Source organism: Streptopelia decaocto (assembly GCF_964273445.1).
Source record: "Streptopelia decaocto genome assembly, chromosome: 1".
NCBI classification, from domain to species: domain Eukaryota; kingdom Metazoa; phylum Chordata; class Aves; order Columbiformes; family Columbidae; genus Streptopelia; species Streptopelia decaocto.
The window spans coordinates 209,438,366-209,461,692 of NC_138663.1; the positions used below are offsets into that span (position 1 = coordinate 209,438,366).

Sequence of the window (23,327 nt, forward strand, 5' to 3'; positions counted from 1 at the left end):
AGATAACAGAAACTTGGGCACAGGACAGGAGATACACCAGTTTTAACCAACTCATCAGTCTGAGACTTAACCAGCTCATCACACTGGACCAAAGGTGACCATGTACAGAGAAAGAGGACTCGTGTTCACAATCACTGCGCAGCTGCAACCAGGAGGAGCCGGAGGTGGAGACTATGGAAATGGTCTCCCAGAATCATTGTAATAAGAACCGCCTTCTCGGGGACAGGTTATGAATATGTATAGGCGTTCCTAAAACTTTCATAAATATGTAACACTTTACTGCATTTAACCAAGCTCACAGCTACTGTAATTTTACACATGTATTAGGTGAAATGATTCCCTGTGTGTCCGGCGTCGTAAATAAATACATACCTTCCTTATAAACTCAAGAGTTGTAAGGTCATTCCACACCTTAGCAGTTTATTCCCATAGTCAGTAGCAAAACACAAAAGGCAAATTTTCCTATAGCAGCCAAAACTTACCTATAAGACACACTATCTAAGTTTTTCTAGCATTATTAGAAGCCATATCAATAGTATATGTGTGCCAACGGACGCAGAATGACAAAGCTGATCTATGTAAGACCACAGATCTATGTAAGACAAACATGAGAAACTCCAACGACTGTCCCACAGCTACTGAAAAGCAGCAGAAAATAACTTTAAACTCAGTGTCACTTCAGATGACCCAAAACTATCCAAGGGCTGGTTTGTCTGTGGTTTTTGTTTCATTTTAGTTTTGGTTTTGTTTTTTTTTTGGGGGGGGGGGAGCGTGTTGTTTTTTGGGGTGGTTTTTTTTCTGTTTTGTTTTGGGTTTTGCTGTTGGTTTTTTGTTTTTCCATTGACTTGTTTTGAAGAAAGTACATAAGCATATTTCCAACATACTTACTCTCGCTCTTTCTCCGTCAGTTTGTCGTTGATATTGTCTTTGATCGTAGAGCGGGAGCCCTTGTGAATTATCGGATACCTGAGTGGCACTTGTAAGAAGTAGGAGATCATGGAAACCAAGTGAGCGGTGTAGCCCAGGGCAACGGCGATGCTTCCGTCATCTTTTGCTGTCAATAACAAAAACATTTCATTATTGAATCAATTAGATCTCACTGCAGGCTCAGCACAAGTTCATCTTTATTGCTTATAGAATGATATAATTAATGAAGCTATCAGAGGTTAAGTCTGAAACAACTTTAGGCTGCTTCATTCCAGTATAAGTTGGGGAATGACCTAGCTGGGAGGAGTGGCTGACACGCCAGAGGCTGTGCTGCCATCCAGAGACCTGGACAGGCTGGAGAGTTGGGCGGGGAGAAATTTAATAAAATAGAACAAGGGCAAGTGTAGAGTCTTGGATCTGGGCAGGAACAACCCCAGGTTCCAGTGTAAGTTGGGGAATGACCTGTTGGAGAGCAGTGTAGGGGAAAGGGACCTGGGGGCCCTGGGTACAGCAGGGTGACCATGAGCCAGCACTGGGCCCTTGTGGCCAGGAAGGCCAATGGTACCTGGGCTGGATTAGAAGGGGGGTGGTCAGTAGGTCAGAGAGGTTCTCCTGCCCCTCTACTCTGCCCTGGGGAGACCACACCTGGAATATTGTGTCCAGTTGTGGCCCCTCAGTTCCAGCAGGACAGGGAACTGCTGGAGAGAGTCCAGCACAGGGCAACAAAGATGCTGAAGGGAGTGGAGCATCTCCCGTGTGAGGAAAGGCTGAGGGAGCTGGGGCTCTGGAGCTGGAGGAGACTGAGGGGTGACTCATTCATGTTTACAGATATCTAAAGGGTGAGTGTCAGGAGGATGGAGCCAGGCTCTTCTCAATGACAACCAATGGTAGGACAAGGGGTAATGGGGACAAACTGGAACACAAGAGGTTCCACTTAAATATGAGAAAAAACTTCTCAGTGAGGGTGGCAGAGCCTGGCCCAGGCTGCCCAGGGAGGTTGTGGAGTCTCCTTCTCTGCAGACATTCCAACCCGCCTGGACACCTTCCTGTGTAACCTCATCTGGGTGTTCCTGCTCCATGGGGGGATTGCACTGGATGAGCTTTCCAGGTCCCTTCCAATCCCTGACATTCTGGGATTCTGGGTACTGTAAAATGGGTGACGGCTCATTCTCCTTCCAATTTTACACTTTCTAAGCTAAAAGTTACTCTTCCCAACATTTGGCTGGGTGGGGGGAGGGTAAAGAGATGGGAAAAGCGAAACAAAATTCCCAAGACAAAATTAAAGCCTTAAAACTTTCTGCATTTCTGAGCGGGGTCAGGGAAAAGCTGCATTCCTCCCTAAGTTTTATTCATGAGTGAGATCAGTTGGAGAGACACCGACCCCAGGGTATGAACTCTGTTCTCTGCCAACAACTGGAAGAACTTAAATTAACCCACTCTTTTAAAGTATCATTTTCAATTTGATATTTAAGGTTTCAACCTTAAAGCTTCACCTGCCGGGAATACACAGAGGTCTTGTGATTGAAATTACATCATTTAGCCATGTAAGGGCTTTTTCCTTTTTATTTTGCTCCATTTTTCTTCTTTGTAAGCGAACACACCAATAAAAACAAGATGACAGAGCCATCTCTTCTGAGGCACAAGGGAGTCCCAGCAGGTGAACTAAACCCAGAAATCCTATAATGATGCTCAGTCACAGCTATGAAATCATGCTGAGCTCTATAAAAGAAGACATGATACATGGATTTTAAAGTTACACCCCTTTCAAAAAGGGTTTTGTATGAAAGTGTCCAACACTTGCAGCAAAACTGGCTTTTTAGGGCGTAAAACTTTTTTGATGCTTCAGATTCTTGATATTTTAAAACATACTTGTATCTACTAAGAGTTTGAATTAGGATACAAGTCAGACATTTGGTTTTCAAACTGCATGTTTCACTAAGTTGAATGCTTGTACTTCTTCCTCCTAATACAATATTTCTAGAGACTTTGATAAAGAATTAGTATCTTTTTTTGTAAGGAACTAATACCAGTAAACTGAAAATGGACCAAGACATGCACACGATTGATTTCTCAAGAATTACCAAACTGAGCTCATTACCCCATTTAGTGCAACCAGGAAAACAAAGCAACAGATTGATTTTTGCCATAATGACAAATTAATTATAAGGATCATCCCGCCATTATTCTAGCACCCAATATACGTGTTATTAGCACATATTAATACCTATGGGATGGCTTTAAAGAATTAAGACAACTGATTGAGGTTTTTGCCCTTGCGGAGTGAAAAAGGAGTGAGCAATTCTCAAGAGGATTTTAATGAAGATCCATAGATTAACATATGCAGTTACCCGTACAACTGTTATACAGACAGGCATATTATATATCTGCTTCTGTAACAGGATGACTGTAGAGAGTCAAAGTAGGAGCTGACTTGTAAAATACTCCATACTGTCAGGAAGCTTTAAAACCTTATTTATGCAAGATATTTATTTGGCAAGTTCAACAGCAGCTACAGCAAACTGAATGGGGATTCGTGCATGTTGCCCCATCATGATGTATTGACTGCAAGGAATGGAATTTTAGGTCATACACAAGTATTTGCCAGAATTTCTAAAGCACCTTTGGAATTGTGTAGTCCCAGCCCGCTGCTCAGAGTGGGATCAACGGCAGCAGATTGACCCGGAGTGTGTCCAGTTGGGTTCTGAGCATCCCCAAGGATGGAGACTCCACAGCCTCTCTGGGTCACCTCCTTCAGTATTACAGTATTGAGTCTTAGAATACAGAGGTCGTTTTCTAAGAATCGACAGTAACTTCCTTTGTACTAACTAAGCAGGAATAAATAATGCATCATTTTCATAAAATCATAGATACCAGGTTGGAAGGGACCTCAAGGATCATTTGGTCCAACCTTCTTGGCAAAAAGCACAGTCTAGACATCTTAAAAGTGTCCAATGTTGGGGAATCCACCACTTCCCTGGGGACATTATTCCAATGGTTGATTGTCCTCATAGTGAAAAATCTCCCGTTTGTGTTCAGTCAGAACCTCCCCAAGAGTAACTTGCACCCATTACCCTTCACCTTTTCCATGTGACTCCTTTTCTTCTAGTCTAGACCTTTCCAGACAGAAATTTGGATCCTAAGCCATTGCTATCAAGTTTACTTAATTGTATGAAGTTTAAAAGCAGTGTCAACTGTAACAACTAAATTAAGAATATCCAGCTACCTTGAAAGTCTTCAGAATTAGGAAGCTTGACTCCACAAACAAAGTAATCCTTTTGATCATTCTGCAAGTTTAAAATCAACAATGGAAAGTGAGAATGGAACAACAATAGCCAGAAAACAGAAAGCCACACAAAATCCGATCACAACGAAGCATTCAATGACATCAGAGCAACTTTGACATGGTGTTTAAGTTCACATTTCATGTAATTTGGAAATCAATACAACTTTTTTAAAGAAGGAAGAATGTCATCTTAATCAATTGATTATATAAAAGGTTTCGGAGTTTGATATTTCGACATTGGTTTATGTGCACTTTGTTAAAGTTCAGCTAGCCTACTGTCAAGGTTACTTTATATAATTGTAAACAAAATGGAAAGTATTCATTAAATTATGGCTACTTTTATAGTGGAGACTATTTGAGAGATGCTGGCCTAAGTCCTCGCCCCATGAGGTTTGAAATCTAAGGATCAAATCCAAGAAAAAGCTGACAAAACAGCATGAAAGAAAAGCAAGTTTCATCATAAATAAAAGATGATGTTTGTTCAAAGCATAATAAGTAGGAAGTTCATTTCCCATCAAGCAGATTTTTAGAATGTTGCAAACATACCAGATCGATAGGGTAGATATAGGATAGCTCCGACAGCAATTGCTTGCATCGAATGGTCTGCTGAGCATTTGTCTTCAAAAACAGTTCTCTTTGGGGAAAGAGATCCCAAAATCATTAGTTTCTTAAAAGCTTTAGGTAAAGACATCAAGCTATAGTATCCGGAAGCATCTTCCTAAGTACCACCTCCTCTCCCATAAAAAACTGGGTGACTCCACAAAGATAACTACAGAAGACAAAGCTAACTTTCCATTTTCCCCTGTAACTCATATGATAGGCACATTTTCACTATGACAATTAAATATTACACTAAAACAGACCTGAAAGCCCAATCATACTCTACAAATGCATCTCCCCTCTTGTCTTCTAGACATACCCCTGTAACTTATTACTTTAGACATCTACAAAGTGTAGCAGAGATGTCTTAACAGAAGTTTTGGGGTGACATTTGGAACAATTTGGTGCCCTGAGCCCAACTTCAAACGTCCTACTCTCATGCCTGTATTCCCTTTCCAGTTGCAGAAAAAAATATAACTCTTTTTACCTCTTAGCAGTGCATTCCTTTCTTAATTCATGCAGCGATTCGTTATGCTCTTGAAGCTTCTGGTATTCACTCTCAAATGCATTTTCTAAACAACATGAGGAATCAGAAAAAAATTAGTATCAAGCATTTTCTTAGTTATCTTAAGTTTTAACAGTAGGTACTGACAAAAATGTTGGCAATAATCCTTCATTTTCTCTTAGATGCTTGTTTTCCATGTTTTATTACCAAAATGTGGAACGACGGTGCAGGAAGAGCACAAGTCGTCATGGACCATAAACCATTCACCAGCCAAACACAACCAACAAAACCTTATTTTCCTTTAACCTCTGTCCCCGTTATGTCCTCAATAACATAGTAATTCAGTTAAGTCACCTCAGTGCTTGGACAGCTAGAATTAAATGGCAAAAACCTTAATTTTTAGTAGTGACTATTTTAGACTCAACTAGATTCAAAAGTCCCACAACAACATCAAAGATCCTTGTAGCTTGGTCATTGGTGAGTTCCAAAGAGACCACGATACAGTATTTTACTAAAGAACAAAACAAGAGTGTATCCAAACTAGCGTGGTCAGCAGGACAAGGGCAGTGATCCTTCCCCTGTGCTCTGCATTGGGGAGGCCACACCTGGAGTATTGTGTTCAGTTCTGGGCCCCTCAGCTCAGGAAAGAGATTGAAGTGCTGGAGCAGGTCCAGAGAAGAGCAACAAGACTGGGGAAGGGACTGGAACACAAGCCCTATGGGGAGAGGCTGAGGGAGCTGGGCTTGTTTAGTCTGGAGAAGAGGAGGCTTAGAGGGGAGCTCAGCACTCTCTAGAGCTACCTGAAGGGAAGTTCTAGCCAGGCGGGGATTGGTCTCTTCTCCCAGGCAGTCAGCAATAGGACAAGGGGCCATGGGCTTCAACTCTGCCAGGGGAAGCTGAGGCTGGAGATCAGAAAGCAATTCTGTGCAGAGAGAGTGGTCAGGCATTGGAATGGCTGCCCAGGGAGGTGCTGGACTCACTGGCCCTGGAGGTTTTTAAACTGAGATTGGACATGGCACTTAGTGCCATGATCTAGTCAATGGACTGGAGTTGGACCAAGAGTTGGACTTGATGATCTCTGAGGTCTTTTCCAACCCAGTCGATTCTGTGATTCTGTGAACACTTTCCCAGTAAAACAAAATACTGAGAAGACTTATCACTTCACCCTTCACTTACGTAATTAGCTATTAAGAGAGATTTTTGTCTTCTAACACTTAAAATGGGATCCCAATCGCAGGTACAATAACATCCCTCATGACATTAAAATGTGCCTGCATCAAGCCACTGTTTACTGTGTTACGGTACAGTTTTTCTGATTTTCTCATCCAATTTTAATTTAGCACAGATTTAAGGTCGCTTTAGAACGGTGTCGTGTTAAGAAGTTATCTAGAGACAGGATGCCAGAAACTGCTGACCAGAATTCAGCATAATGCAGACAGTGAAGACATCATATCTGGTTGCAAATTTCAGATAAAGACACAAGAACAAAACAACAACAGCACGTTCATTTTGGTCACCATGACCATAAGCTCGGCTACTACTCTTCTACACTTACCTCTGTCATGCAAAGTATTTTTTTCCTTATGCAACAAGGCTACTTCTTGACCAAGGGCCTTCTTCTGCCTCTCCAGTTCATTACGTAGCACCAGGATCTTCAGCTGTAAACATTCACTCTCCTTTTTCTGTAGGAAGAAAAATGGTTTCACGTATAAATATACACATGGTTTGGTGCACACAGTTGTATAAAAGGGGTGATAGAAGCGGTGGGAAAAATCAGACTAGCGTATCCCAGACTAAAGGCTGAGCTCATGGATTACCACAGACAATAAATCACCAAAAACCCTAATTATTTTGCTGCTTTGGAAGGACAGAAGCTCAGTGGTGTCCCACAGTGCTGATGTATCTCCTGTCCTATGCTCAGCGACACAACCTGGGCCAGGGCAGGAATTAATAGAGGAAGGAGAGGTGGGAAGAAGCCTCCGCGGGACAACTACACGGATACTAATGGGAGAGCGCTTGGAGCACGACGAGCATTTGTCCCCTGGCAAAGGGTTCAGCAGCAGGAGTGAGGATGAGCAATGAGGAGTGTGTACCAAATTGAGGCAGGAAGCTGGAAATGTTGTTGGAAATGTCTGAGCTGTGCTACTAGATCCGATTCCCAGCTTCAGGGTGATGAGAAAAAGAAGGGATACAAAAAGGAAAGAAAACGTAGCGGGGAGCAGATTGTGTCATTACACCCAGTTATATTGGAAGGATCCCTTCTTTAAAAGTTTTAGGATTTGTCCTGTCCCTACTCTAAATCTATTCCTGTGTTTAAAAAGAATCTGTCTGGGTTTTTCTTCTTTGATGCATTGTCTCCACTACAACATTATGCTGCAATGTGCATAGTGAAGCAGAAATTTCTATTAGAATTGGTTTTTGTTAATTTGTTTCAAAGAAGGAAGATCTACCACGTTTAATAGATTCTTATTGAAAATATCTGAATACAGATTCAAAATGAGAAAGAGAATTTACATCTCTTCAGCCCAATCAGACAGAGTTCAAAGCCTGAAGCTGAAGTCATCTACACCGTGAGCAAGTCTTGTGTAAATACCACCAGACGCTGTCACTTTGTGTAACTCTGCCAAGCTTTCACTTCTCCAAGCAGTTAATGGAGATAATGTTACTTCAACACTGCTGCCTGAAAAAAATAAAGCCAGTTTTTGCTGAACTTTTCCTTCCACTCCGTATTTGTTTCAGTTACACGTGTACGCTCAGTCTGCTGCTTCACGACTGCAGCAGGAAACGTGACTCAATGTTAAGGAATGAAACTACAGTTCACACAATTATAAACAGGAATGGAAACCCAACAAGAGTTTCCACTATTGAACAAAGGAAAAGAAAAATAGGGAATAATTTCCTTTTGCTATAGATCAAGGTTTCTAAGAAGTTGCATCGCATGTAGGATCACTGTCGTTTTGGTGTTTAGTGTCCTTCATGTAGTTTTGCTCACATATTTATAAAGAAAAAGCCTTTGCATGGAGGGACAAGGATATCCATTACTGAAAAAATGTGGTTCAAAACCTTTCAACAGGCAAGATACCAGCAGAAGGCAAAGAAGCTCTGGGCTGGGGTCACTCCCAGGAGATTGGGGTCGACTCCTATCAATGGAGTTGACTTTGCTTCTTTATGGACAACACAACCCTGTAATGAGAGCAGGAAAACGAACTCCCATTTTATCAAACTCTTAAACGGGTTTGACACTTTTGGAAACTCTCAACCCAGAATCTACTTTACAACAACAAAGTAACTTCACGGGTTTGTTGCTTTTTCCTGCACAAGGCACCAGGTACGTGCCAGTGAGTACCAACGTAATAAAATCACCACGAGCCACTTTCTAATGTGAACTCAGTGTTTTGGAGAGAGCTCAGCCTTTCTGGGCAGAAATTAGGAGTTAATGTCAATACACTTTTTTGGAAAGGGAAAGAGAACAGGCAAAAGAAACTGTCAAAAGCTATTGCAAGATCTAATACAATTCCTGCTTAAAATGAATGTGTCAATTGAGTGACAGCTTTTGCATGAATTCTGTTCACCCAAAGGGAGCAGGGTGCAAGGAAATATAGGCAGTAGACTTACCTCACTCTAAATCCATCACAGGTTCCTGCCAAGATTTATCTAAATCATTAACAGTTTGGTTTTCCTGTTAAACTCTTTCATGCACTGGGCAATGTTTATGCTTTTATAGTACAAAAGCAATTATACAAAATAAAGGTAAAAACAGGATACGCAATCTATCAATCCGAGTAACACACACAAATCTAAAACCTGTTACATGACACTTTTCAGATGAGTTCCCATTTGATTGACAGGTTTAAATAAAGATGAAGTGTTAAAAAAAACAAGCGTATGGCCAAAACACACCAGCCAGGTGCTTCAGCAAACCTGCAGGATATGGTTTTAAATAATCAGAACGTACCAGTTCGTTGCTTGTAGATGTACATCTCAGCTTTTCTTCAATCTCCCTTCCTATCTTCTGAACAGTTACCTGAGTCTGTTTAATTGCACACTGGGCTCTGTGAAGCCTGTAAGGAGAAGTTAGAATTGTAGTAAATGTTCCCCACACATCTCCTAATGATGAACGTACCAGCCGTCTCAAAAGCAGCAGCAGTAACATGAGTTCAGACTGTCAGCTTCTATTTTGAAATAGAAAATTAGAAGAATCATAACTTGCATAGTTTATAAATGAGTATCCAAAGCAAACGGGGATTCTCTCAATCCGATCAAGTGCCAAATGACCTTTTTATTTGTTAAATTCAATAGATGGCGATAAGGCAAAGCTGTAGGTAAGAGAACAGGTAGTTATAGGGATCTCATGGAACAATTAAGTTATAACAACGTAAAGACAGACACACACACAACAGTTACTACGAGCTTTGTGAACACACAAAAATCCAAGTATCCTTTCGATAGCACACAGCTACCCAGGCCAAGAGCACAAACCACCCTTTACTATCTCCAAATATGCTACAGGCCCTTCTGTAACAACAATATGAGTTTCTTGACTCAACCAGAAGTGTGAAAAGTTGCTGATGGTATTTTTCTGATCATTAGTTCTGGCTTCAGGGCGAAGAGGGAAACCTGATTATTTGGCATGTTTATTGAGGAACTAACGTGCAGCAGAAAGCAATGGCAAAGCCAGGTCTAAGAGAAACGTGATGTTTTTCTTCGAAAGAATTAAGATGCAGTGGAAATTAACGTCTTGATTAAATCAAATGAGAGTTGGCCTGAAGACAGACCATGTATTTAAGTCATGCAAACCCAGGCTGACTTTTCCCATTCACAGGTTGGCAATGAAGGGTTTCTCCTTTAGTGAGGATATTCTTCAGACAGCTGTGCTCCTGGGATAAGCACTTAACTAAGCTCTAGTCAGAACACTGTCAGATAATCTACCATATTAAAATAAAAAGTTTAAAAAAGAGTGTTTTGCCAGTTAAACGTAACCAAGAGGCCAAAATTAAGCATTCCTATAAAAGAGGCAGAGATTTTTAATTTTACTAAAGCAAGGCTATGAGTTTGCTGCGAGCCAAGGACCAAAGCACCGGAGCACATAGAGGAGGCGGCTCAGCTCCTTCCTTTTACATTCTCTAATCTCTTCCAGATTTCTACGCAACTGAGGCATTGCTATTTAAAGGTTTTTGGCTAATACTTTTTAATGGCCTGCATGTTTTTAATGGGCTGCAGGCAGCTAGACCAAGACAACCAGGCTACATACATACTTTGGGTATGAGTAACATCGAAGTATTAATTCTCCTCACACCATCTCATCCCAACAGCATCCATGATAGTTTAGTTTATTCAGCATAAGGATGGCACCTAAACCACCCAAACTCCACAAACAAATACGAGGAGAGGAGATTATACATGAACAAGCAGCGCTAATAATATTAAACAAGGTCACTATGATTTAGGACTTTCACATTCTATACATTTTAAGTGACTGCACTTAAAGACACCTTTAGTTCCTTCGCCCCACTGCTTCTCCTAAACGACACGCTAATACATTTTTGGTTTGTATGATACTGATTCCATTTGGTTTCTTTAGAGCTTCTCATAGCACACACAGCCCACGAGCTTTTTAGGGGTAGCTGTACCCTATTTAATGCCACATCAAGCAGCACGGGGCTGCTAAAGGGTGCTGAGAGCAACTGGTCTCACCCAAGGGCTCAGTTTCATGTCCCCAATGGAGCACCGAGACCTCTTGGAAACACTTATTTCCTTGTGGGAATCACTACTTACACCTCCCACCTTTCCAAATATATCTTGAGGCTGTTGGCTCCGTAATATCTGGTTCCGCGGGTCAAAGCCAAGGTTTGCTGACCATCCCAAACCTCATTCAGAGCTCTGCAGGGGCTCAGTTTCCGACTTAAACAGTTTCCAGCCTGTCCCTTTCCAAAAGTCTGGGAACATTTTCTTTCCAGACACAAGAAAGGTCTTGCCCAAAGCTAAAACTTATAGGTAAAGAGTAATAACTAAGTGCCATTTCCCTCTTCTCTCCTCTTCATGTAATTTTATACTGGAAGAACATTCTTGATTTAGTCTGTTGGGGGATTAAGAAGTTCTACAAGTCTTCACGTCACACCATGTAGGAGGCAAAATCTGACTGCTGAAAGTGCTTTGCTTATTGAAAGAGCGTTTATGAAACTGATAAATTGTTAGAATGGTTATTTGCTATGTAAGTTCCTTTCAGTGATTTGATCAATACTCAGCTAATAACCTGCAAATCTTGTAATAGCTTCAAGTTCTTCTGCCCACGCCCAAGTATAAGGAACAGACATTGACTGACTTCTGTAAAATACCTTAGAATGCTTCTTTAGATAGAGATTCACCAAACTGAAGGTATATTCCTAACCTATAAAGACTGCCATATAGAATAATTCAGTAACCAACCATGTTTTTAATAAGAAATGGTTTTCTTTTTAAGCCAAACATCATCCAGTCATTTCTTGCAATATTAAAAAAACCCCACTATGGTTAAACTTGGCTGCCTTGATGTCAAAAAGTGCCATTAACATGGAGCCAACCAGTATCAACAAGTTTTCTTCCTTATAACCCCAGTATGTTCACCGTTGTTCCAAGAACTTTAAAATGGTAACAGTAAGATCATGACCGCAACTGAAGTTGAGCTTTCCAAGATTAAAATGTTAGGGGCTTCATGTCACAAAAGCAGCAATTATTAAAAGACATCTTTCTCCAGCCAAAAAAAGGCCCCCACTTGCACCCACATGGAAATCTTTGGTCATCCAACAACGGGAATGCAAACTAAGCCATAAGAACACGAGCATGGAAATTCTGCCCATCGTTTCTGCATGCACAAATCAGACTTTGGTGGAGGTGATGATGATCGTCCCAATGAATGGAGATCAGCAAGTTGAGGCCATAAATCTAGAGGAAAATTTATATATAATGAATGGAGAGAAACTTCAACCCTAATTGACTGCATATTGTTTCCACTCCTAGTCTGAATGCAAATTCAACGCTACAGCCTAAAGTTAGCCCAAGTACAATCCAGCTTCGTTTAGTAATTGACAACGATGAGCCAACCGATGGCATAATCTATGCACGACCAGCCAATGCAGGATTCTTCTCAGATTATTCAAGAACTTCTTTCATTATTTCTTATTAAAATTAGCGCTTTAAGAGCTAATTCAGGGCTTGAAGAGGCCACTGGCCTGCTACCAAATTTCCTTCAGCAGTCAGGAAAGCCAAGCCAGCTACAGCAGAAAATCAAACCCTTTTTAAAGAGATGGTTTAGCCAACAGTGTCGTCATCCCGCGTCTGCAGGCTGCTCTGGTGTCTCTGCAGCAGCTCCCAGCCATTGTCAGCCAGCAGCAGAGCAATACAAACGTTAAATGCGAGAGATTTATTGCTGTTGCTCGGGGCCCCGAGAGCTGCGGTACAATTGTCCAACATCAGGTGAGCCGCACGTTGCTGCCTGGGGAAGAACTGGAAAGCAAAGGAGACGTTAAAATCCCTCACCACCCCAAAAGAGTTTAGAGGTGGAGATCCACGAAGCTGTTGTTCTACTCGCGTTCTCATATCACCTGCTTTTTGATGGGGACACTAAGAGGAAGCATTCTCTCTTCCTTTGGAAATTTAAAAAGACAGTGTTTGGACACAAAAACATGAGCTATATAAGCTATGACCAACAAAAGCTGCATTGCTAATCAATCTACAAAGAACCAACAGGCAAAATTGCAACATCTCTGCACTTACTAGTTTCCAATACTAGTTCTAAATACCCACTATTTGGGGAGATTTCTTCAAGGCTTTTCAAGTCTGAAATAAAATTGTTTCCTTTTCTCCCCCAAAATGCACTAAAGTTACCAAGTTTTGGATTTCCTCACCATCACAGGATTTCTCTGCAACAACATCCTTGTCCCGGTCGCAAGATCAAGCACTTTTCCTGCCTTTCCCAAGACTGCACATCGCAGTGGCCCAAAAGAACCTGACTTTACAACCTGGGAATGTGCTGTAATGATACGTTCACTCATTTTCAGCTCGCAGTAGGTTTGAGGCAACATTCAACAATTCAGTTAAAGCACTTTCCTTTAGGACACACTGCAGTATCCTGCAACTGAGATATCCCATTGGCCATGAAGCAGTCTAGTGATTTACTAGTTTATACAGCAAGTTCACTCCTGACTGTAATCTTTAAAACACTGAAAGCTGGAGTGTCATGACAGTTGTGCCTATTAAGCCAACATATGCTTATATTTACGTTAATGAAAGAGTCCCAGCTTTATTAGACATTTGATACATGATTCTGCAGTTGTATCATACACTCCAAATATCTTTTTGCTTCTATCGCACACATCTGGATTTTTCATGTAGAGGATTTTAAGCCATAAATACATCAATTAATTACAGTCACATAATACAGCTACTTCTCACAAGAGAAATAAAGGCCTATGGTCTCATTTGCCAGAACAACCTTAGTTTACAATGAGACTAAATTTAAACTGAGAATTACTAGCAGGGATTTAGAAAATAGAACAGAACAGTTCTGGCAATAAGCGAGATGGAGGATCTTGGAAGTAAAATACCCAAACCTGTTATTAAAGAAAAAAAAAATCCAAGACTTTCCCATTAAATGCAAAAAAAAAAAAAATGGAATGTACACTTTACTATATCAGTCCAGAAATTAGATTATAGAGAGTGCCAGCCAGCTATAACATATTTTTTACACAGCCCCTTAAACCATCATTTGCTACATCTGCTTTCCCACAAGAAAATGTTTTCTAATTTATAATCATATACTCCCTTTCCCAATTTCCTCGGAAACCTACACCTACAATTTGTCCAAAGCAGACGTAGGGTGAGAGAAGACAGTAGGGAGTAACGAGAGAATCAAATGTAAGTCTGACTTGTTCATTTACGGCATTAAACCTCTACAAGAGCCAGTGCTGTGAGAAACTCAAACAAGACGGTGCTGCTGCAGCACAGACACTTTCCATCCTTCTTTCAAACAGTTTTGAACTGACTTACACAGGTAAGACTCTAATTAAGTTTGCGAATAATCAGGTCCAGGTGGATACTGCAGCACTGGATGCTTTGAGCTATTTGTAAATGGAGAAGAAAACAAAAACATACACCTATCAGGCTGGTCTTCAGTGTGAGGAACATTTAAAGGAGTTCACTAGCAGACAGATCACCTTCAGTGCACAGAGGGCATGAAAAAGAGAGGAGAGTCTTAACGTGAAGCACAATTTTTTTCCAGAATCACAAAATCCCAGAATGTCAGAGGTTGGAAGGGACTTGGAAAGCTCATCCAGTGCAATCCCCCCATGGAGCAGGAACACCCAGATGAGGTTACACAGGAAGGTGTCCAGGCGGGTTGGAATGTCTGCACAGAAGGAGACTCCACAACCTCCCTGGGCAGCCTGGGCCAGGCTCTGGCACCCTCACCAGGAACAAGTTTCTTCTCAAATTTAAGTGGAACCTCTTGTGTTCCAGTTTAAACCCATTACCCCTTGTCCTATCATTGGTTGTCACCGAGAAGAGCCTGGCTCCATCCTCCTGACACTCACCCTTTATATATGTGTAACCATTAACGAGGTCACCCCTCAGTCTCCTCCAGGCTAAAGAGACCCATATCCTTTCCTCACACGGGAGATGCTCCACTCCCTTCAGCATCTTGGTGGCTGCGCTGGACTCTCTCCAGCAGTTCTCTGTCCTTCTGGAACTGAGGGGCCACAACTGGACACAATATTCCAGGTGTGGTCTCCCCAGGGCAGAGTAGAGGGGCAGGAGAACCTCTCTGACCTACTGACCACCCCCTTCTAACCCACCCCAGGTACCATTGGCCTTCCTGGCCACAAGGGCCCAGTGCTGGCTCATGGTCACCCTGCTGTCCCCAGGACCCCCAGCTCCCTTTCCCCTACACTGCTCTCTAAATGAAGTCACAAAACCTGAGATGTCTCCAGTCCTCTTATTGCAATTCACGGATTTGCCTTCAGCATTGAGATGGATTTATGGCTTGATTTTTTATTCAAAGAATAAAGTATTTGTGGCAAATAACAAAGGATGTTTGTTTTCATTCTTCATACTCCTGCTTATCAGTTTGTGATTACAGAAATCTTGTTTCCAGGATAATCACATTCAAGACATTGTATATAGCAGAAATGTAAATTCCCCCGCAAATCAAATTTTTAAAGGGCATAAATATGTAGAGATGACTCCTATGAGAAGGACAGTGACAACAGTAGAATCCAACAGCCTTTGCTGACATTTAACTTGCCAACAAATCTTAATCTAAGTTTCAGTTCTCACTCTGAGACAGTGAACAAGGCTAAGACTGGAGTCTTAGCTTCACACAAGTGAAAAAGGAAGATGCGTAAGTTTGGAGTGAAGGGGCTACAGGCTCCACCAAAAAAAGGGAAACAACTGCTCTCAAATCGATCCCATTGTAGTCCATGCAACTGATAAGGTGTTTGTGATAACTGAGCACAGGCCTTACCCACCGGAGGAGAAACACCAGTCGACACTCAGGTGACTCCAATCAAAGTTTCCTTCCAAGAGAGTATAATTCTGTGGCTGAAGTAGAGAAGCGAGATCTCCCACCAAAGAGATGGTGGCAACGCTCCCAGGAGTCTTCTGCAGATTCTCAGTCATAGGTACACCTCCCACCCTGCCTTGGTTTTAATTATTAAAGAGATTCGAGCATTCTTCCTCAATGCAAGATATTTAATCCATTCACAGCGTCATTCCTACAGCCACATCTAGGACAAAGTCGTAACAAAATATAAGGAAAAGTCCCAATGCCACTGGTGATAAAGTCCTTCTTCTTAAATGCTCTCAGGTATCTGTTAGAAAATTTAGTTAAGTGGTATGTTTTGTTTTTCATCAACTCTAATACAGCCAGAAAATGGAGAAGGACTGGATTATGACTTCTGATCTAATTGGACACGGCTTCATTGATACGGTCTTTTACATGCCGTCACAAATATAGCAGGACAAAGCTATTTTTGAAGTTCTGCACAGCTCTGGGTAATCTCTCTCCTAATCAGCGCTCTGAAATTAAATTTAAGAGCTAGGAACAAGCCTATCACGCTTACGTTAAAAACTTGCCGCTGTAGGGATGTTTTATTCCACATGGCATATTAGGAAAGCTGACGATAAGAGCAGCAGCATAGGGAAACTACTAACCCTCCACTTAAATTAACATACAAAAAATATCCACCTCTCTCATGCTTCACGGACTGTTTCAATCTGCTCTGACCCACGCTGCCCTCTTCTAACAGATCTGGGCGAAAGTCAGGTTTGTAAATTGATTCTTCTGCTGACGGATTAGCCTCAGTTTCCACAACACAAGTAAAATGCCCGAGAACAGATTAGTCCGAAAGTTTGATTCCATAGATCAAAATTCCCTAAGAAACCTCTCAAAAAAATTCAGATCCCAGTTTCCACCTCCGTCGCTGCTTCCCAGGAAGACAACACCCCACAATTCCAACCCACGTGGGTTTCAGGCCAAGAGACACACTTGTTTTACTGTTTTACTGTTCATCCATTGCAGGACTGCTTATTAAAGCATACAGAGGCACTCGAGAGGTCCGATTACAGTTCATATTTATTTATTCTGGCCTTAGGCCACCTGGGTTTTCACGTCCACAGCCAAGGGGATGCCTGCCTTGTCTTGGCTGCCTGTGCGGTACGGAAAGCCAAGTCTTCCAGGTGGAAATCTTTCCTCGTTCGAAACATCAAGCCTGGCCATCGCAGGAGAACAACCACACTTATCACTAGCAAATGGAAGTTTTAGCAGAGGAACTGATTTAAGAGCACAAGTCAGGCTAAGAGGAATCCTGCTACCCATTCCACATTGGGATGGTGTATTTGCACATCTGCTGGGTGAGGGCGATGGCGGCAGGAGTAGTAACATCAAAAATTTGAAAGTCTGCAATGTGAGCCAGCAATCTGCTTGCTGAGATACTCACAGGAAAAGCCAGAACAAGGCACTGCAAGAGCACCAAATTATTGCTGACAGCCTTTTCCTGCCACACGTATGCTACCTTCTTCATAGAATCATTTTGGTTGGAAAAGACCCTCAAGATCATCAAGTTCAACCATTAACCCAGCCCTGGAACTACCCCATGTCCCTGAGAACCTCATCTCCGTCTGTTCAACCCCTCCAGGGATGGTGACTCCACCACTGCCCTGGGCAGCCTGTTCCAATGCCCAACAGCCTTTTCCAGGAACAAATTGTTCCCAAGATCCAACCTCAACCTCCCCTGGTGCAATTTGAGGCCGTTTTCTCTCGTCCTATTGATTGTTACTTAGAATCATAGAACGCCCTGAGTTGGAAGGGACCCACAAAGATCACTGAGTTCAACTCCTGTCCCTGCACAGGACAACCACACAGTTCACACCGTGTGTCTGAGGACGTTGTCCAGTCTCTTCTTGAACCTGAGGTTGGGGCTGTGACACCTCCCTGGGAAGCCTGTTCCAGCACCGTCTGGGGGAAAGAGCCTTTTCCTAATGTCCAACCTAAACCCCACCTGGCACATCTTCCTGACATTTCCTTGGGTTCTGTCACCGGTCACCAGAGAGAAGAGTTCGGCGCCTGCTCCTCCTCCTCCCCTTGTGAGGAAGCTGTAGCCACCACGAGCTCTCCCCTCAGTCTCCTCTTCTCCAGGCTGAACAAACCAAATAACTTCAGCCACTCCTCATACGGCTTCCTCTCCAAACCCTTCACCAACTTCGTAGCCTCTTCTAGACACGAAGAGAGAGAAGAGACCAACACTCTCCATGCTACAGCCTACGTTCAGGATGTGGCACTGCTCCTACTGCATGAACATCTGTAACTACAACATTTAGAAAGATTTTGGTCACAGCTCTGAGTTGGGATCCTTCCCTGAGGAAAGAGCAAGGAAGGAAAAAGCTAGAAAAAAAAAAAAGACATAACTGTGAGTGCATATTTTAAAATTAAAAAAATAATAATCTTTCCTACCTCCCCTTGTCTCTATGTGTCTACCAGCATCCTAAAAGGAATAGGGTGGCAAAGAGCAACTCTGTTTCCATACTGCAGAGGCTGAAGGCTGAATCCCACCTATTGCACAGCTCCAATGGGTTCCTTCTCATGGAGATGACGACGGAAATAGAGGATCTGCAGGAATCACAGCTTTGTGTGGCTCAGCTCTGGGTTTGTTATCAGATGCAGCACAGAGAGAAGATGATGGGACGTTTTCGTCCTGCTTTTCTTCCTTTTTACCCTACCAAATGTTTGGGAGCCTGAAGTCTGCAATTGCTGCTTATAGCAACTATATAATGCAAAGCCCGATGCAGCTACTGGCTGTCAAGACGGGACAGTCCGGCATTCTCCAGGACTGACTTATCTTGCGCTTCTCCTTAGCTGTGAATGTACCTGAGATACACCTTAGCACAAAGTAGTTTGAGCCCATGAAGACCTTGCTCACTCCATCATTCCCTACTCAGAGAGTTTAAGAAAAACAGCTTCGAGTTTAAAATAATTTCCATGTGTTAAAAATAGCTGCCCAAAGACACGACTATGCTTGTCATGTGTAATTCCACTGACCCTGTAGCCCCAGAGAAACTATTAATACCTTGAGCTACTAATGAGTTTTTCAACACCACAATCGCTCCCATTGACTGTGAACTTTTGTCTCTATTTCTTGTTTCAGAGATCAACTTGTCTAAGCTCTGTTCATTCAATAAGACTGCAAATAAAGACAGAAGAATTTAAACACACAAGCAATGCATCTGCTAGAAAGCTTCCTTCCCAAGATAGGCAGAGCTAAACAAAACCTGATTTTATATTACGTCCCCATGTTTTAGTCTTGGTCACTTCAGTCAATTTTACCAACATCTCAAAGCTTCAGACCGCGAACATTGCTTGTATTTTTGTTCTTAAATAATATCTCTTCAGTGATAAGACATGCACTGTTCTTTAAATGAACAGTTATACTACACATGGCAAATCCTGAACCAAAGCCTGTCACTTGAAGGATACCCCTGGCCTGGGGGAGATTATGAAATCTGAAGGTGATGGACTGGGATATAAGATAATTTCTAGTAACTTATATTTCTGCTTGTCATGTACCATGATGCCCACATTCAACAAGTTTCTTTGAGCCCCAAACACAGAAAGTAGTAATTAGTTCCTAGTTCAGAAGTTGAGCTCCAGTCTTCCTCAAATCAGTGTCTTGTCACTGGAAATCTTGGACCATTTAAAGTCAACAAAACTGGGCCACCATTGCTGGGATGTTAAACACAGGGAAATTGTTCACTTAACTGTTATAACTTGGTTTGAAAAGTCGCGTTTGCTCGTCCAGGGCACTGCAGCCAGATTTAGTTGCTTATCACCAGAACTGCGAGAAGCTGTTGCTTTTAATGAAGGCACAGCCTGTGCGGTCTCTGGAGTTGCTCTGGTTTTCAAGATTTAATCCACTAGATCAGATGTACATGTGGTAGTAGCAGAGGAAGCCCTTTAACACCTAGAAGTATTATTTTAAATCAACTTCAGCCGGATTAGATATTAGCAATATTACAGCAGTTGCCTGGAGCTGGGCTTTTACTCATCTCCAGCACTCAAATTGTACCAATGTCAGACTTTGTTGTTGTTAAAAACTAAGATTAAAAAAGAAAAACACAACCAAACCATTCTCAATTTCCGCTAAATACCACAAACACACCATCCCATCTGCTAAAAGAATGATTAAACCATAGAGAAAACGGTTTTGACTGCAGAGAGAAAAATATAGGGAGCAAAACTTCCAAGGGGCAAGTTTCATTAGTTCTTATGTTTGTCTCCAGGCAGAATTTGGGAGGATTTCAGGCATTCACATACTTAGAGGCACAAAAGCTATTAGCAGGTCAATTGCTCCAAGTGTCGCAATTCCATGAAAAGCTGCTGCAGAATACAAGATATTACTTTTTGTATTTAGGAACTGAAGTAAAATTTTAACACAGAGGATTTTAAGCCCTTTCTTTGGTGATTGCCAGCATAACCAACCTTCCCAACACCACTTAATACTGAGTCTATTTTTTTTTAAGTTTAAAGAACAGAAAGGACAGAAAACTAAGAGAATACTAAATGTAAACCTATTCCCATTAGTGCTGCAAACGTGCCGAGAGCTTGATTATGGAGACACGTCCAGAACATGACCTCAGATGAATTTGGCCCATCCTGAGTGTTATGTGAAAGGTGAAACGTGTTACTGTATAACCTATTACTACCAGCTACATAATATTTAGAAAGCCTTTAAGTGACCTCTTCTCAGGAAATCTGACAACATGGCCAAGGGACAAAAACCTCACAATTTTAGCTTTCCAGTTGGGGTGGTTAATTTTTGTTAGTTAGCCCGTTTAAAACAAATGGCTGGAAGAACGTTCGTCGTTTCCATATGGTGTGAACCACATTTGCCTGAGGATCTTGTCCCTGCCCCAAAACAAGAAGGTTCGTGAGCTGCAGAGGTGCTGAGAACTTCCTTGGGTAAAGCGAAGCTGCCTGGCTATTTAATTTTTTCCCTCTGCTTAATTAACTTGTAAATCCATGTAATTAAGCATCTGAGCACACAGGCATTATTTTAATCCAACACTCAAAAGTTTTTCTACTGTTCACACACTCTGGGTATTCCTAATTAATTTTTTTAATCGACATAATTTTGAGCCAAGCACGTGCTTTTCATTAAGGTCTTTTCACAAGCTTCATAAGTTTTAGCTATTCACTCAATCTGAGAAAATATATATGTATATTAAATAATTTCTTCCCCGAAAAGCAGTTTTGATAGAGATCAGTCGTTCTGCAGTTTTTCAGATATCAAGGGTTGAGTTAGAACCTGTTCACTCAGTTGGTTTTCACACTGTAGAGCTGATCACAGTCGTTATTCCACACCTGGTACCACCAGAATAACTGGGATGCTGATACAACCATCACCAGGACTTGCTTCTTTTTTTTGAGAAGTTTCATCCAAACCAGCACAAGCTGTTCTCCCTATTCAGGTGTCTCCTGAAAACATTAGGAAACCACATGTGCAGCTTGTGAATTTTTACTACGGACAAATATCACATCCTGAGAAAGCCTTCAAAATGTGGGATTTATACAACCAGATGCAAATCTTTACGGTGTAGATACCTCCCTATTCTCTTTATAGAGATGGACAGAAGCGGGCAGACAGCAATTCATTTCCTCCCAAAGTACATGTCCTGTCAAATGAATCACAACTCAAATTATGTCCATCTCTCTTCTGGTCGTAAGTGGAACATGTTCACACCAAAACTATCTTTGGAAAGAGCTGGTTACTCAAGCCTGGACTCCTGGAGGAGGTGGTAAACCAGACTGCTTGTTAGGAAGAATAAGGACAAAAAGAGACTAGAGGTTATTTTAAAAGAAATACAAGTCATCACCAGTCTTTTGAGCAAGATATCAGAGGTAAGGAGCTGTAGAGAAAGCAAAAAAGCAGAGTTAAAGTGAGATGGAATAGAAAAGATTCAGGACTACACAGAGGATTTTGCCTTAGTTCCTCAAGAACTTTCCAGCAAGGGAAGTTTTATCGGAGTTGACATCTTCATTTCTTAGCTTTACCACAGTCACTTCCAGAAGAAGGAGCACAGCTCAGATCAGACAGGGCTCCAGTTGGCCAAGATCATGACCAGCTGGTACAACAGTGTTTGTTTCTGGAGCGTGATTCATACTACAAAGAAGCGCAAAGGAAACGTGAAAAAAAATGCGTGAACAAAATAATCAGGATGACTAGCACACATTTTCCTCTTTCTATTAAACAAAGACTTAATATCATGTAGAATAAGAGTTCTCTTCCGAGGGACTACGCTGGAATATAACCAGAACTTCATAACACATCCCCTGGTTGTTTTCCACTAAAAGTACGTTTAGAAAGCAGCCTTTAATTTCAATATGATTTATAGAATCAAGAAACAGCGCATTTAAATTTTAAGAGAGCGTATAAAATAGAGACTTCTGAATAGGCAACCTAGAGTTAACTTTTCCTACAGAACACAGAGCTATTGCTTCATACGGGCAACAGCGACACCTACTGTTAACACTACCAAATGGATTCAACTTAAACCACATTAAAAAATCAAATGTATTTTTTCAAGGCCTTTTGAAAGCATATTAAACAACTTCTTTTCAAGGGTTTCCTTTGCAACATATCTATTGCTATTATTGCAGAAGTGAGGTTATCAACCTGTCTTGTAAAATCTTTTAAATACAAATTCCTCAGAACCAACCTATTGACAGTGTTTAAAACCTCTATTAGATTTCCCCGCAGCAAACATTCTTGAACTATTATAATTAAAGAAATCTGAAAAAGGCCTTGTTAACCTTCATACCGGCATTTTGTGGTTTTCACCACCAGAGACACCTCAGTAACCACCCAAAAGTACAATTATTCCACTTTCCTTACACCATACATGTGTTGGAATAACTGGGTCCTGACTAAGCAGTGGATTACAAGGAAGAATTATGCAAAAGGTAAATACAACTCAGTGGTTCAACAAAACCACACATTAAAACAACCGCATATACATTAAAGTGCATAGCTGGTTTGTTCCAACTAGAGCATGATTCTAACAAGTTTGGGCAAGTCTCTTTTTTTCTGCTTTGTTCTTATTTATTTAAGTGTTTAGGTGGACTGTGAACTGGCTGAAGGGAAGAAGACAGAGAGTCGTGGTCAATGGGGCAGAGTCCAGTTGAGGCCTGGATCTAGTGCAGTGCCTCAGGGGGCAGTGCTGGGGCCGCTGTTATTCAATATATTCATCAATGACTTGAACGAGGGAATAGAGTGACTGTCAGCAAGTTTGCTGGTGACACCAAGCTGGGAGGAGTGGCTGACACGCCAGAGGCTGTGCCACCATCCACAGAAATGGACAGGCTGGAGAGTTGGGCAGGGAAAAATTTAATGACATAGAACAAGGGCAAGTGTAGAGTCTTGTATCTGGGCAGGAATAACCCCAGGTTCCAGTCTAAGTTGGGGAATGAGCTGTTGGAGAGCAGCGTAA

The 23,327-nt window shown here is 41.7% G+C and overlaps 1 protein-coding gene across 1 annotated transcript in view; it reads right to left on the reverse strand.

Moving 5' to 3' along the window:
* UVRAG (UV radiation resistance associated) overlaps positions 1 to 23,327 on the reverse strand; it is a 113,334-nt gene that overhangs the window by 54,298 nt on the left and 35,709 nt on the right. Inside the window, exons 7-12 of the mRNA XM_082043722.1 lie at positions 9,271 to 9,376; positions 6,871 to 6,997; positions 5,298 to 5,382; positions 4,757 to 4,844; positions 4,151 to 4,211; positions 889 to 1,054 (exon numbers count right to left, since the gene is read on the reverse strand). Of these exons, the coding sequence (XP_081899848.1) occupies positions 889 to 1,054; positions 4,151 to 4,211; positions 4,757 to 4,844; positions 5,298 to 5,382; positions 6,871 to 6,997; positions 9,271 to 9,376 (633 nt within the window). The remainder of the gene's footprint in view (positions 1 to 888; positions 1,055 to 4,150; positions 4,212 to 4,756; positions 4,845 to 5,297; positions 5,383 to 6,870; positions 6,998 to 9,270; positions 9,377 to 23,327) is intronic.